The sequence below is a fragment of the Coffea arabica genome, chromosome 4c (assembly GCF_036785885.1).
Source record: "Coffea arabica cultivar ET-39 chromosome 4c, Coffea Arabica ET-39 HiFi, whole genome shotgun sequence".
Taxonomy (NCBI): Eukaryota; Viridiplantae; Streptophyta; class Magnoliopsida; order Gentianales; family Rubiaceae; genus Coffea; species Coffea arabica.
This window is the reverse complement of record NC_092316.1, coordinates 8,812,325-8,825,974: the sequence shown is the minus strand read 5'-3', so window position 1 is coordinate 8,825,974 and position 13,650 is coordinate 8,812,325. Positions and strand designations below refer to the sequence as shown.

General features: G+C 37.5%; 2 protein-coding genes across 4 annotated transcripts; both read left to right on the top strand.

Annotated features, from left to right (window-relative positions):
* The first annotated feature begins 1,190 nt into the window (after positions 1–1,190).
* On the top strand, positions 1,191–6,794 carry LOC113739807 (protein NUCLEAR FUSION DEFECTIVE 4). 3 transcript variants are annotated; one of them, XM_027267145.2, is made up of 4 exons: positions 1,607–1,742; positions 4,149–4,210; positions 4,844–5,775; positions 5,859–6,794. In XM_027267145.2, the coding sequence occupies exons 2-4, from the start codon at positions 4,151–4,153 to the stop codon at positions 6,337–6,339; spliced, it is 1,473 nt and encodes a 490-aa protein (XP_027122946.1). In that variant the 5' UTR covers positions 1,607–1,742; positions 4,149–4,150; the 3' UTR covers positions 6,340–6,794. The 3 variants fall into 3 exon arrangements, with proteins under 3 accessions (XP_027122945.1, XP_027122946.1, XP_027122948.1); XM_027267147.2 differs by lacking the exon at positions 1,607–1,742 and adding an exon at positions 3,141–3,217; XM_027267144.2 differs by lacking the exon at positions 4,149–4,210 and having other exon boundaries at positions 1,191–1,742.
* A 2,677-nt stretch (positions 6,795–9,471) lies between these two features.
* On the top strand, positions 9,472–12,601 carry LOC113738899 (uncharacterized). Its single transcript, XM_027266168.2, has 2 exons — positions 9,472–12,181; positions 12,270–12,601. The coding sequence occupies exon 1, from the start codon at positions 9,546–9,548 to the stop codon at positions 12,144–12,146; it is 2,601 nt and encodes an 866-aa protein (XP_027121969.1). The 5' UTR covers positions 9,472–9,545; the 3' UTR covers positions 12,147–12,181; positions 12,270–12,601.
* The last annotated feature ends 1,049 nt before the right edge of the window (positions 12,602–13,650 follow it).

Here is a 13,650-nt window from a genome sequence, read left to right as displayed (position 1 = left end):
AATCCAGAAGTTCAAACGAAATTTTATCAAATTAAAATTTGATTCAAGTATTGAGTAATTTGATTCATCTTTCGACCCTCATACTCCTGTTCACGGTGTGAAACTTCTGGGTATTTTTGGATTAGCTGTTTTTGTTGTTATTTTAAACTAATTGAGCCAAGTTAGAGTCGAACTTGAAAGTTTAACGGATACAAAATGCTGTTCAAACTTTGGGTGGTGAACCAAAGTTCAAACGAAATTTTATCAAATTAGAATTCGATTCGATTATTGAGTAATTGGTTCATCTTTCGCCCCTCTCATACTCTAATTCACTGGATGAAACTTGTTCGTTGTAGCATGTGTAAAAGTCACGTGTTTTTACTTGGTATTCATCAATAAAGCTGTTTTTGTTTCTTATCGCAGAAGGTAAAACCTACTCAGCACTCTAACATCTGACTGAATAATCCTATGTGAAATGGCTGTTTTTCTTATTTGGCATTCGAATAGTGAAATTTGTTCATCTAATAATAATGTTTGTTGCAAAGAGGAAAATCCTGCTATTTGTCGTAGTCACCCTATCTTTTACTCAACCTCTGCGGATTGGATAAAATAACTCTCAAATTCAAGGCTTTTTCTCTAAAACAAGATTGAAATATCTAAACCACGCAAATTAACAGCTTTATTTCCTTTCAAAACCAGAGATAACGGCAATTAAGTTTAAGAATCCACGCAATCCCCATTAAATCAATTATATCCCGACAGCACATAATAAAATTATAAGATGAGGTTTGACTCCCTTTTAACTCTCATTCTTTCGAAACACCTTGTTTGGATTGTATTTTTTAAAATTTTTTTTTGTAAAAAAATTACTGTAACGATTTAATATATAAAAAATAAAAAAATAATTAAAAAATATGTGCACGGAAGGAAGACGTAGTACTTTTTTCTTTGAAAAATTACTGTCCAATTATTTCTCCAAAAGTTGGTGTGATTACTTCTGTTACTTTAAAGAAAATGGCACGACAAGAAAGAACTAACAATAATGAAATCTTAGAAACATTATACACGTGTGTATAGAGGATGCACATTTGAATTCACAAAGGGATTTCTTCCTTTTTTTTTTCCCCCACCTGTATAAAGCCAAAAAAAAAAAAGGATAAATAAAGGAGTTCGGTCAAATTAAAATGGGAAATCCAAGTCGCCACAGTCGTACTTTTTCATTCGCCAAACGTCATTACTAGTAAACCCCAATCAGCCACGCCACAGAAGCCTTAAAGACGATCTTGGACTGAAGCACTAGCCAAGACCACAGGCAACTCTTCATTTTCCTGCAAATACAGAGAAAAAAACAAAAAACCAAATTTTTTTAAAAAAAATCCTTTTCGTGCTTTTAGTTGCATAGTTTGATCATCAGGAACAGCAGCATGGTTATTCAAATTCCTGAGAAACTGAAATCCTTTTTCAACAACAAATGGGCGGTTTTTGTAGCCTCAATGTGGGTTCAATCTTGTTCAGGAATTGGGTATCTTTTTGGAAGCATATCTCCAGTGATAAAAAGCACCATGGGTTATAATCAAAGGCAAGTGTCTATGCTGGGTGTGGCCAAAGATTTAGGAGATGCTATTGGTTTCATTGCTGGGAGTTTGTGTGAAATTTTGCCAATTTGGTCGGTTTTACTGATCGGGGTTGTGCAGAACTTTATTGGGTATGGTCTGGTTGGACTCATTGTCGTAGGTGCTTTGCCTGCTCTGCCTCTTTGGGTGGTAAAGTCAACTTTTTATTATGTTCCCTTTTAATTTTTATTAGTATTTTTATGCCCTTTCCTTTTTGGGTTTTTTGTTTTATTACTTGTAAAGTCAGTTTTTTGGTTGCCTTTGGTCAGATGTTAATATATGAATCTACTTAGCAGTTGATATGATTCTTGATATGTCAAGCTTTGTAGGATAAATTACGGTTGTTTTCTGTCTATTTCCATTTATGTAGTACCAAAACTTGATGGAACTCATAGATCCATTTTAGTGGTTCTTTACCTACAAAGTTTACTTGTAATTTAACAAACTAAAGATAGTATTCAAAAAATTCTCTGTAGCAACCGATATAGCTCTGTGACTTCAAGCCTTAGTCTTGAATGTAGTAGCAGCAAAAATATCTCCTCCAGCCATCATAATTTGGCTTGAAGTTTTAGTCTTGATTGTTGTTTTACAATCTAGGGCTTGTCTGGTTGTTGCCATGTCTGGCAATTCAAGTATACATGCGTTTATGAAATCCATGCGACAAAAGCAGTAACCATTCCCTTCCTTCTCTTTATCTCTGCAAGTTTTTTCAGGATAGCTTCTGAGTGTCATCTTATTGTCAACTTCGATAGAAATTCAACCCATCATAGTAATTCTTACATATGAAGTCTAAACCAACAATATCATCGTAAGATGTAGATGAAGCAAATGCATGCATAGTCATTGAGCAATAATAACTGTTACTTCTCATGTCACTTTCAGAAGAAATATAAACCAGAGTGAGAAGTACATGAAGAGAAAAATTCTGAGACATTAAAAAATAAGAACTGTTGCTTCTCATGTCACCAATTTAGGGCATTCCCCTGGTATTCATTTTCTTGTTTCAATTAGCCAAGTGTGTAACTTATCTCTGCTGCTTCAGTTTCCCTTAGCTTCTACCAATTTGACAAGGCAATTATGTAGCTTACTTTTCGTGGCCATCAAGTGACTGTTCAAGTATTACTCTAAAATTTGGATATATTTTGGTTGTGCCAAGGGCTGATCGCTTCATTCACTTCTCAGTGAAATCATAATTATATTCTTGTTCTTTTCTAGTTTTTTGCATTACAATAGTTGCTGCTTTCCAAGAATGTTTTAACTGCAAATTTCATGGTATAGTTCCAGAGAAGATTCATTGCACTTCTACAATGGAACTGTTTACTTCCTTACATGGTCCATGGTTCCAGATCAAAATCCCATCTGTATTCTCTGACTAATCTTGTTATCAACATTGTTATCTAGATTATCGTTGTTGTATTAAAAACTACAAAAGTGAGATGAAGTATATTCTTTTCTGCATGAACTGTTATCCACTCTCTCCATACCTTGCTCTTCCGTTTACTGTAGATCATCAGAAACTTTTTGCTACCTGATGGTTTGAGGGGTTTACATTTTATACCTGCAAAATAATCTCCTTGGAGCTTCACGTGTCAAATTCTGTCTGCTGACCATAAAATGCTTATCTGGTAAAGATGCATTTTCTTTACAGCTTCGGAGCACGTGTAATTTCTGATTTACTTTACAGTTGACTAGTTTTTGCAACTATGCATCTTCTGGTCATTTTGAACAGAAAGAAAAGATGGGGCTGCTAATGGGAGTTAGAAGAACATAGAACACATGAAAAATGTTTCATTGAACAGATTCAGGAATTTACATTTAATAGATTTCCTGTCGTCCGCTGACTTTTATTGGCTGAGCACATAGGTCTCTCAAGAGATAAGTTTTCTTCTGTAAATCGGTTGCACCTCCTTGGTGCCTTTGATAAAATGTTTAAAATTCTCAGCAAAGATTTTACCTAATGCTGCTGGCAGTCTTGTATTAAGGTTTTGTGTAGGAGCTCAAATTTGTCAAATGTCTGGTTTTCCCAATTTTTTTGGATATGCATTCTCATCTTGAAAGAAAATAGTAAGTTGCATGATCAAATTCACAAAATGAGATCACATGAAAAGATTTTCATTTTTTTATTTTAAAACCAGCTGAGCTCATGTTTGACAAACTTTACTCTAGACTTAGAACGCATTTTTCAAATTTGAACACCCACTTTCTGTAATACCACAGTGAAACCATCTTTCTTGTATATTTTTCTTACTTTCGCAATGGTTTAAGACATTTCACAGGGAAAGATGAAAAGAAGGAAAGAAAGAGGAAGAGAAAGAACTAGAAAAACAAGGAAAAATTTTTGAGTGAATTGAACCTTCGACATAATTGACCTCTGTAGCTATGCCATTGGCTAGATTTGGTGGAAATGACGACTTCAAATTATATAAATAAAGATGAACATGTTTAGTGTATAGAAGATGCCTAGGTATGATTTGCTGTCTTGTTAGCTATGCTTACATGAGCTAGTCTTTTCATAATTCTTGATGAAGTAAAAAGTTTTCTTTGCTGTTGCATCAGTCATGATGAGACTCCAATATATCTACTTGGCTAGACAGCTACTCTACCAGAAGAACTTTGAGGTGTTCTAATTTCTCTAGCTTCTGATTCCCAGCATTACTCTATCCTTTACTGTTTCTATGAATATACTATGTTGAAAATGCTTAAGTTCAGATTAAATACTATTTTGGCACAAAGAAGGCTTTAATTGAAATTATGAGAAGTTTAAGATGGTCAAATTATTTGCCAAAAACAGTCTTATGACTTAAGGAAGGAACAATATGCTGAAGTACCAGTAAAAGTTCAATATATCAAATGGGCAAATTGAGTACTTGATCCTTGACCTCAGTGGACACATTAGCAGACTAATGTCTACAAAGTTTACCGTAAAGGTCCCGAACTCTTTAGGTATCAATCTTACATGCTGCCTCTGGGATGTCTTCTGGAGTTTTCATGATAATGTAGTCATTTAGGTGTGAATTGGTAGCATAGTCAACAAGGTCTTGTGCTTTTGAGTATATGGGACTGTTTAATGCATCTTGCTTCTGCAACCTGGGGAAAAAAATGACTAGTGGTATTCATTCTTGCACTTTTTTTCTTCAACCACTTTAGGAACCTGGTTGATCACTTTGATCTTTGCATGAAGCAACTGTTTGTAGTCTTTTGGTTGTTTTCTTTTCTATATTTTATCCTTGACTATGGTTATTTGTTTGCAGCTATGCATTTTGATATTTGTCGGAACAAATGGTGAGACGTACTTCAATACAGGAGCTCTTGTTTCTTGTGTTCAGAACTTCCCCAAAAGCCGTGGTCCAGTCGTTGGCATACTAAAGGGATTTGCTGGCTTAAGTGGTGCAATTCTTACTCAAATATATGCCATGATGAACTTTCCCAATCAAGCATCACTAATCTTTATGGTTGCTGTTTGTCCGACTGTGATTATAAGTGCTCTCATGTTCATTGTTCGACCAGTTGGAGGTCACAAGCAATTTAGACAAAGTGATAATTCAAGCTTCTTGTTTACTTACAGTATTTGCCTTGTTCTAGCTGCTTATCTCTTGACAGTATTGGTACTTGAAGATTTAGTCAGTCTGAACCAGACATTGATCATAATATTAACTGTTATTTTAATTGTTCTCATTTTACTTCCTATTGCAATCCCCATTATGTTGGTTTTCTTCTCGCAACCAAGACCCACAACAGAAGAGAGCCTTCTTCTTGATCCCCAGAAACAGGAAGCTGGTAAAATGGGACAGGATGAGAATGAGGTAATTTTCAGTGAGGTGGAAGATGAGAAAGCCTCGGATGTTGATTCACTTCCAGCATCAGAGAGGCATAAAAGAATTGCTCATTTGCAAGCTAAACTGTTTCAAGCAGCTGCAGAAGGAGCTGTAAGGGTTAAGCGGAGAAAAGGTCCTCGTAGAGGAGAGGATTTTACTTTGTTGCAGGCACTTGTGAAGGCAGATTTCTGGCTTATTTTTATCTCATTGGTACTAGCTTCTGGTTCTGGGTTGACAGTGATTGATAACCTTGGTCAGATGTGCCAATCCCTTGGTTACAGCAATACTCACATCTTTGTCTCAATGATTAGCATTTTTAATTTCCTTGGTCGTATTGCTGGAGGATACTTCTCTGAGAACATTATAAGGTAGAAGATTTTATTTGCTTAAAATGCATTGTACTCACCTTTTATAGCTCTATGTCTGCTTCTAATGTTCAGTACTTTCTTAGACACTATGCATACCCAAGACCAGTGGCAATGGCTGTGGTTCAGGTCATTATGGCAATTGCACTTTTCTTCTATGCTATGGGTTGGCCTGGGGCAATTTATGTAGTCTCGGTGCTTATTGGACTTGGATATGGGGCACACTGGGCAATCGTGCCAGCTGCAGTGTCTGAATTGTTTGGATTGAAAAGCTTCGGTTCCTTGTATAATTTCCTGACATTGGCAAGCCCAGCTGGCTCTTTAATCTTTTCTGGTGTTATTGCCAGTGGAATATATGACTATCAGGCCAAGAAACAACATCAGATGCTGGATCCCATAGGACGTGTTGAGGAAGCTGAGTCACTCACTTGCAACGGCACCATCTGCTACTCAATCACTTGTGGAATCATGTCAGGACTCTGTGCAATTTCTGTTGTGCTGAGTCTAATTGTTGTTCATCGAACGAAGAGGGTCTACACTCAACTTTATGCAAACCCTCAGACTTGATCTGCTTTTAGATTCAACGGATTACGGTCTTGGTGCCTGCATGAGTTAGGTGATTTCCTGCATTGGTTTATTGGAGGGTTGGAGATACTTCCAAGCACCTACTTCTTTACAAGCATTTTCTTCAGCAGTAAGGGTTCTTTTTTGATTGCTCTAAGCTGAACCGTTATGGTCTGGATTTGCAAAGACAGAAAGACTTGGGAACATGCCCGTTGAAATTTTATGCTCAATGGAAGTTAAAACCATGGAGGCCTTCCAAACTGTTTTCTTCTTGAATGTTTTGTTCATATGTAAGACTTGTGTTGTGTCATTTATTGCACTGAAGATGAATAAATTATTGCCAATGTTTAATTTGGATACATTGTTACAGAGATCAGCAGGATGTCTAAGTGATGTAAAAGCAACCAAACGTTGTATTACAATAATGTTATGAAACGTGTCATCATTTGCCTTCTTTAGTCTGCATTTTTTTTTTCCCTTTCTTTCTTTTCTTGTTTGATTGATTCAGGAGAATGTTTTAGATTCTTGTAAATAAGTGCTAGATGATGGTGGAACTGGGGCTAGAATGGCTGTACACATGAGCCTCTGACCTTTCTGAGTAGTGTACAAGTACAACATGGTGTTAGGCATGGACACTGCAGTCGCACGGTGTTTTGCTACATGCACACGGTACACACATTCACTTGGTTATTTACCATCACTTTTCATTTGTGTCAATGTTTTTCTCAAAGCTTGATCTGAAGAAGTGTATTATGTGGCATGCTATGCTTATCCTCATGAATTAGTGCATCACATGGGACTTCGTCCTCTCTGATAACGGAAGATAACCAAGGTTGCATTTGGGGTAAGTATTAAATGCTACCTAAATCCAGGTGTGAATGGATTCAGATATCAAACAAAATTCACCTCATGGATGAGCTTCACCTTTGAAATTAAGTTCTCTACCAAATTTGACAATTTCAAGAATCGACTTAATTAGGAATCAATTCAACAATGCAGCTGCACTAAATTTTTCTAATTAATTGCATTATATTAACTTCCGTAATAATGAACTTAAGCTACATATAATGAGTTTTCAAGAATTTCAATAAATAACAAAGCTGTTTTAAAAGAAACGAGATATAGTCATTCTACTTATCGTTAACTATGAAAAAATGCCAAAAAAAAAAAAATCTCGGCGGACATTTCAAGAAACTTTTTAGAAGAGAAATGAAAATCATCATCGAAAAGAGAAAAGGTGAATTGAATTTCATTTATTGCAAAATCTAGATAATCTAAACTAACTTGCGTTTTTGCTTTGTTAGACAGCTTCTTCCCACTAACCGCGGTTAGATACTAACCACAGTTGGGGTTTTAACAATGAATGCCTCCAAGTCCAAACAGAACAATAGGCAGCTTGGGCTCGTCAGCATGGCAAACAAACTGCACTAAATACAACAAAAGTTCATCCCTTTTTCCTTTGTACATTGCAATTTATCAACATTTTCAGCGATTTTTTTCTTCTTACATTCATCCTTTCTTCATTCAACCATGAAATTCAACAAGTATACTTTCTTTTGATGATCATTTTCACCTGAGATGTTTCAAGTTCACCCAAAAGTAATCAACTTTGCAGCCAATTCACAGTAGCGTCCAGCCAATTCACCTCATTGCAAAACTGGGTAATTTTTATTGTTTTTATCTGCTGTTCTGTATTCTTCTGTATCTATATATCTATGCATGCTCATCATTTTTCATTTTCTGTAACAAATGCTATGTTAAAGAGCTTGTCATTCGCTTGCTGATTACGGTGATTTTTTGTGTTTGCGGGTGTCTGCGTGGGTGATTGCTGGGGTTTTAGTTGAATTTGGTGAACTTGGTTTTGCTTGTGGATTCTGAACTTTTGTCTACGTGGGATTAATGGTTTTTGTTCAATTTTATCTGTTTAAGTCCATATGAATGCAGGTAAATAGTCTTTGTATGTGTGTGTGTTGTTTATAAGCGTGTCAATGTGTGCACATGTTTTTTTTTTTTTTTCGTTTTGGCTACTCGTCGTTGGTAATTGTTTCTTATCAGGGATTGATTGTTTGTTTTATTAATTGGAACTTAGTTTTTATCTGGGATCCTGCCAAAGTATGTGATGACTGAATGTTTTCATAATGCAGGGAAGTTCTGAAGTTTAATGTTAATCTCTTTTCATTAGGAACCCTATATGGATTGGTTCAAATTGTTTGAAGGGGATTGAAGGTTCTTTTACATGATTCGTTTAGGCATATGATATGCATGTGTAAAATGACTTGCTTGCTCTGCTGTTTTCCAAATTCCTGAACAGATCTTTCTGCAGGTTGATTTAAAATATATATCTCTTCTTTTCATGCCAACGACTGTTTAAATGTAATTTTTAATCTAATTCAGCCGAGGGGTTTCCAAAAGCTCGCTGGTCTAACGTGTTATTGTTTTATTGGTTACCTTTCTCATTTGATGGCAGTAGTTGGTGATAATACATGAAGAAATTTGTAGCCAGACTGTAGGGTATTGCCATTTTGTTATGTTTGGAGTGGCTGATTATGATATTTACATTTGATGAACATGGAAATGGAAAGGAAAGATGCATTGATGTCTGTGGTTTTCGCACCAATTTAGCATAGGGATTTTTAAAAGGTTGCTGACATGAAATGTTATTATTTTGATGTTACCTTTCTCATTCATTATTATTAGATTATGGTGGTATAAAAAAAATTGGAATCACCAAGGAAAGTTAGTCTCTCTTGTATTGCCATGTCTGTTTCTTTAGATTGTCAGATTGCATATTTAGTTCTAACAAACATGTAGATAGAAAGGAAGAGGAATTAGTTTGTAAGGCTAAAGAAAGTAATACGCACTGCAGGTTGTTACTGCTTCATGCTTGAGATTTGGCAATCTAGTTTTGTCGATTTCAGTGCTTTGCGCTTTTCTTGGAAGCTATTCATTACACTTTTTTTGAGATGCATTAAGTTCTTTGATGTATTGGTTAAATGATGCAATTTGAGTGCTGAGAAATTCATGCTCTGGTTATTTCTGCCCATTTATTTTGGACTCAAAAGTGCTGCTTGGTTGTCATTATTACTCTGATTTTGCTGAAGTGACTTACCTACATCTCTTTTGTGGCCAGGTCTTCAAATACTAACATAGGTTGCATCTGATCTTGGGAGACTAAGATTGGACTTCCCTGAATTAAAGGCCTTGTAGATATGGAAAGCAACAAGGATGAGGCAATTAAGGCGAAAGGAATGGCGGAGCAGAAGTTGGCAGAAAATGACATATTGGGAGCCAAGAGATTTGCTTCCAAGGCTCAGAGTCTGTTTCCCAGACTTGAAGGCCTTTCGCAGTTTCTACAAACACTCAATATTTATGCTGCTGCTGAGAGAAAGGTGAATGGAGAATTGGACTGGTACAAGATCCTCGGAGTGCATCCCCTGGCTGATGCTGAGACAATCAAGAAACAGTATCGGAAATTGGCACTTGCTCTCCACCCTGATAAGAACAAGGCAGTTGGGGCAGATGGCGCATTTAAGATTCTCTCTGAAGCTTGGAGTTTGCTCTCTGATAAGGTTAAGCGAGCTGCTTATGATGAGAAGCAGAACATAAGGGCATTGTATCAAAAGGGTGCTGGTCAGAATCCACCAGGTGGCGTCAAGGAGTATGGTAATGAAAATTTTACCAACACATCATCAACCGTGAGTAAGCCTTCTGTTCCAGTTAATACCCAGACTGATTCTGCACCTCCTACAGCTACCTTTTGGACTCAATGCACAAGATGTCTTATAAAGTATCAGTATTTGGCTGAGCACCGAAACTGTATTCTTGTCTGTTATAAGTGTCTTCAGCCCTTTATGGCAGCAGAGATGCCTTCTCTACCCGTGAATAACAACCCTACATCCACCCCAAGGTCCCAGTACCCACAAGAACAAGGTAGCCATCCTGGTAACAATGCTTCCTCTGATTCTGGAAGAAATTTCCCTCCGATCCCAAAAACTGAACCTCTTGGGTTTCCAGGTGTTGGCTTGAACAATAAGGCAAATGTTCCACAGGGTTCATCTTTCAAATTTGGTGGTTCAGGAAGTATGTCTACACCGGCCACTGCTGCTGCTCAACCTGCGACTGTCCCACAGGGTTCATCTTTCGTATTTGGTGGTTCTAGAAGTATGTCTACTCCAGCCACTGCTGCTGCGCAACCTGCAAAGGTTCCACAGGATTCATCTTTCAAATTTGGTGGTTCCAGAAGTATGTCTACACCGGCCACCACCGCTGCTGCTCAACCTGCGACTGTGTCACAGGGTTCATCTTTCATATTTGGTGGTTCCAGAAGTATGTCTACACCAGCCACCGCTGCTGCCCAACCTGCAAAGGTTCCACAGGATTCATCTTTCAAATTTGGTGGTTCGAGAAGTATGTCTACACTGGCCACCACCGCTGCTGCTCAACCTACATTTACTTTCCAACAGATGGGTGAAAATTTAAAGAGAGGACGCGAAGAGGCTGTTACTGGTAAAGTGCATAAAGAGTTCCTGAAAAGAGATCCTTCTAAGAAGTCTGATTCTGGTTCACCATCTTATAATGTCTCCAGTTCTGGTAAAGCAGATAAGACAGCAAAGAAGAGACGCGTTGATCAACATAAAGCAAGAGTCGCTGGGAAAGATGTAAAGACTCGGGCCCGTGGAGTTAGTGGACGTGGAAATTCTCGTGGAAATCAAATGGCTAAGTCTGGAGCAGAGAAAGTCGACAACTTGCCGAAGAGTTTAAGGGAACTGTCGCAGTCAGAAATCCGAGAGATGCTGATGGTAAAGGCAAGGACCGAAATCCGCAAGAAGTTACAGCAGTGGAATGTGGCTGCTTTACAGAAGTCTTCAGATACAACTGCCTCCATGAGTACCCCCGAGCCAGATGCACTGGGAAGCTTGCCTTCTGCTTCAATTACTGGCTCTAACACAGAAGCTGCTGCCATTGTGACAATGGATGTCCCTGATCCAGAGTTCTACGATTTTGACAAAGACAGGGTGGAGAAATCATTTACCAAGAACCAGGTTTGGGCTTCTTATGACAACGAGGATGGTATGCCTCGTTTTTATGCATTTATTCATAAAGTGTTGTCCAGAAAGCCCTTCGAAGTTCAGATTAGTTGGTTACATTCCAAAAGCAGCAGCGAATTTGGTCCACAAAATTGGGTGGGCCGTGGATTTGCAAAAACTTGTGGAGTTTTCAGAATTGGCAAATATGAAGTGAATAGGGCACTCAATTCTTTTTCGCACAGGGTTAGTTGGAACAAAGGTGCAAAGGGGGTTATTCAAATAGTTCCAAAAAAGGGAGATGTCTGGGCTTTATATAGGAACTGGTCTTCTGATTGGGACGAGCTCACTCCAAATGATGTCATACGTCAGTATGATATGGTTGAAGTGCTTCAAGACTACAATGAGGAGCAAGGTGTTGCTGTTGCTCCATTAGTCAAAACTGCAGGTTTCAGGTCTGTATTTCACCGGCATTTGGACAAAAATAAGATCTACAAAATTCCAAGAGAAGAGATGTTCCGGTTTTCTCATCAGGTAGCTTCGTACCTACTTACTGGTCAAGAAGCTCAAGCTGCCCCAAAGGATTGTCGTGAACTAGATACAGCAGCTATGCCTTTGGAACTTCTCCAGGTTCTAAAAGAAGCCAAGGAGGGAGAAGTTGGAAAAATAGCTGATGAAGTGACTGCAACAGGAAATGTGGATGCAACACCGAGTACAGAAGATGTCAAACATGTTGAACCACAACCAATTTTGGTGTACTCGAGGAGATCCAGGGGAAGCAGGTAGTAGGAGATGCCGTTTGAAGGCAAGGAAGGAACTAGGTAGGCTGATGCTAACTAACAACTTGTCTAGTTTTTCGTTTGTTTAATTGCCAACTTGGAAAAATAGCTGATGAAGTGTCTGCAACAGGAAATGTGGATGACTGGATGCAACACCGGGTCCGGGAGATGTCAAACATGTTGTACCAAAACCAATGTTGGTGTACTCGAGGAGAGCCAAGGGAAAGCAGGTTGGCTGATGCCGTTGAAGAGAAGAAGAAACTAAGTTGGTTTTCCGTTTGTTTAATTGCCAACATTGTAGTGGATGTATAGATCAAGAAACTTTTGTCAGCATTCCCAGTGGATGTTTTAGTTAATTTTTCGGAAAATGTTGTATCAAACGTATAGAACGGGATACAGTGTAACTACAGTAAGGAAATCATACAGGAACTTCATGTTCAAACCAGTCGATTTAGGACTCAAGGGGGGTATTCCTTTTTCCTTTTCTTTTCCTCTTTTTTTTCCTCATCTTGTTGCTACATGAACTTCTCTTTGTTGTGCTTAACGTACTTCCAGAACTGACGGCTTTCTTTTTGCAGGCTAAACCCAGTATTTGCAGCTATCTGTCACAGTTGTTTTATGCATATATACTTCCAATCAATCTTTGCAACAGTTTTCCCTTTTCAGGCCTCTTTTACCATTTTTTCATGCTTGATTTATAGTGTATGGTTGTTATGTTGTCTTGTTTGATGGTTTACTCATTATATTTTCCATTCTTGTTTCTGAATTCAATGTTGGAGTTGGCAGTCTGGACGATTCTTTGAGAAGAATTCTTATACTCATCTTGCTTTAATTATCCGTAAATGCCATCTTTCCTTGGTTTGCATCTATAGTGTAAGCATGAGGAAATAGATATCTTCTCCTAATGCATCTTCAATATACTACCCTGGAGGGGGAACTGTTAAACAGATGCCTTGCACAATTCATCTATCAATAAATATAGATATCAAATGAATTGACGTGCATTTCTATCTTTGTGTAGACAGATATGAAAGATCAAGGTGCAGATTTTATTAACTTGTGTAACTTTGTTTCTAAGACATGTATAGCCTTTTATAGTTTTATATCTCTGTATTTCTTTTTTTTTTTTTATATCTTTTCCCCTTATTTGTTTATGATTGTCGTTAGCGCGCGCGCACACACATATATATATATATATCTTTCCACTTGGTTATGGATTTCCAATATGAAACAGGACAAATTAATTATCTTTTAAAATTAAATTAATTCCCTTGAGACTCATTATTAAAATTTAACACCCTCTCTTATAGTTTTCCAAAATTAAGTAGGCCGACATCGATCTCCTCAACTTTATATTTATGCACTAAATGGTATAATGTCAGATAATTTGTATGCTCATAAGTATAAAGACACCAAAAGATTAATTTACTATCTTTTTTAGATTTTGCATTATGTGCCATTGTTGAGAAATTACTTTTTCTTCAACATTCCATATTTATCAGCTGTTTCAC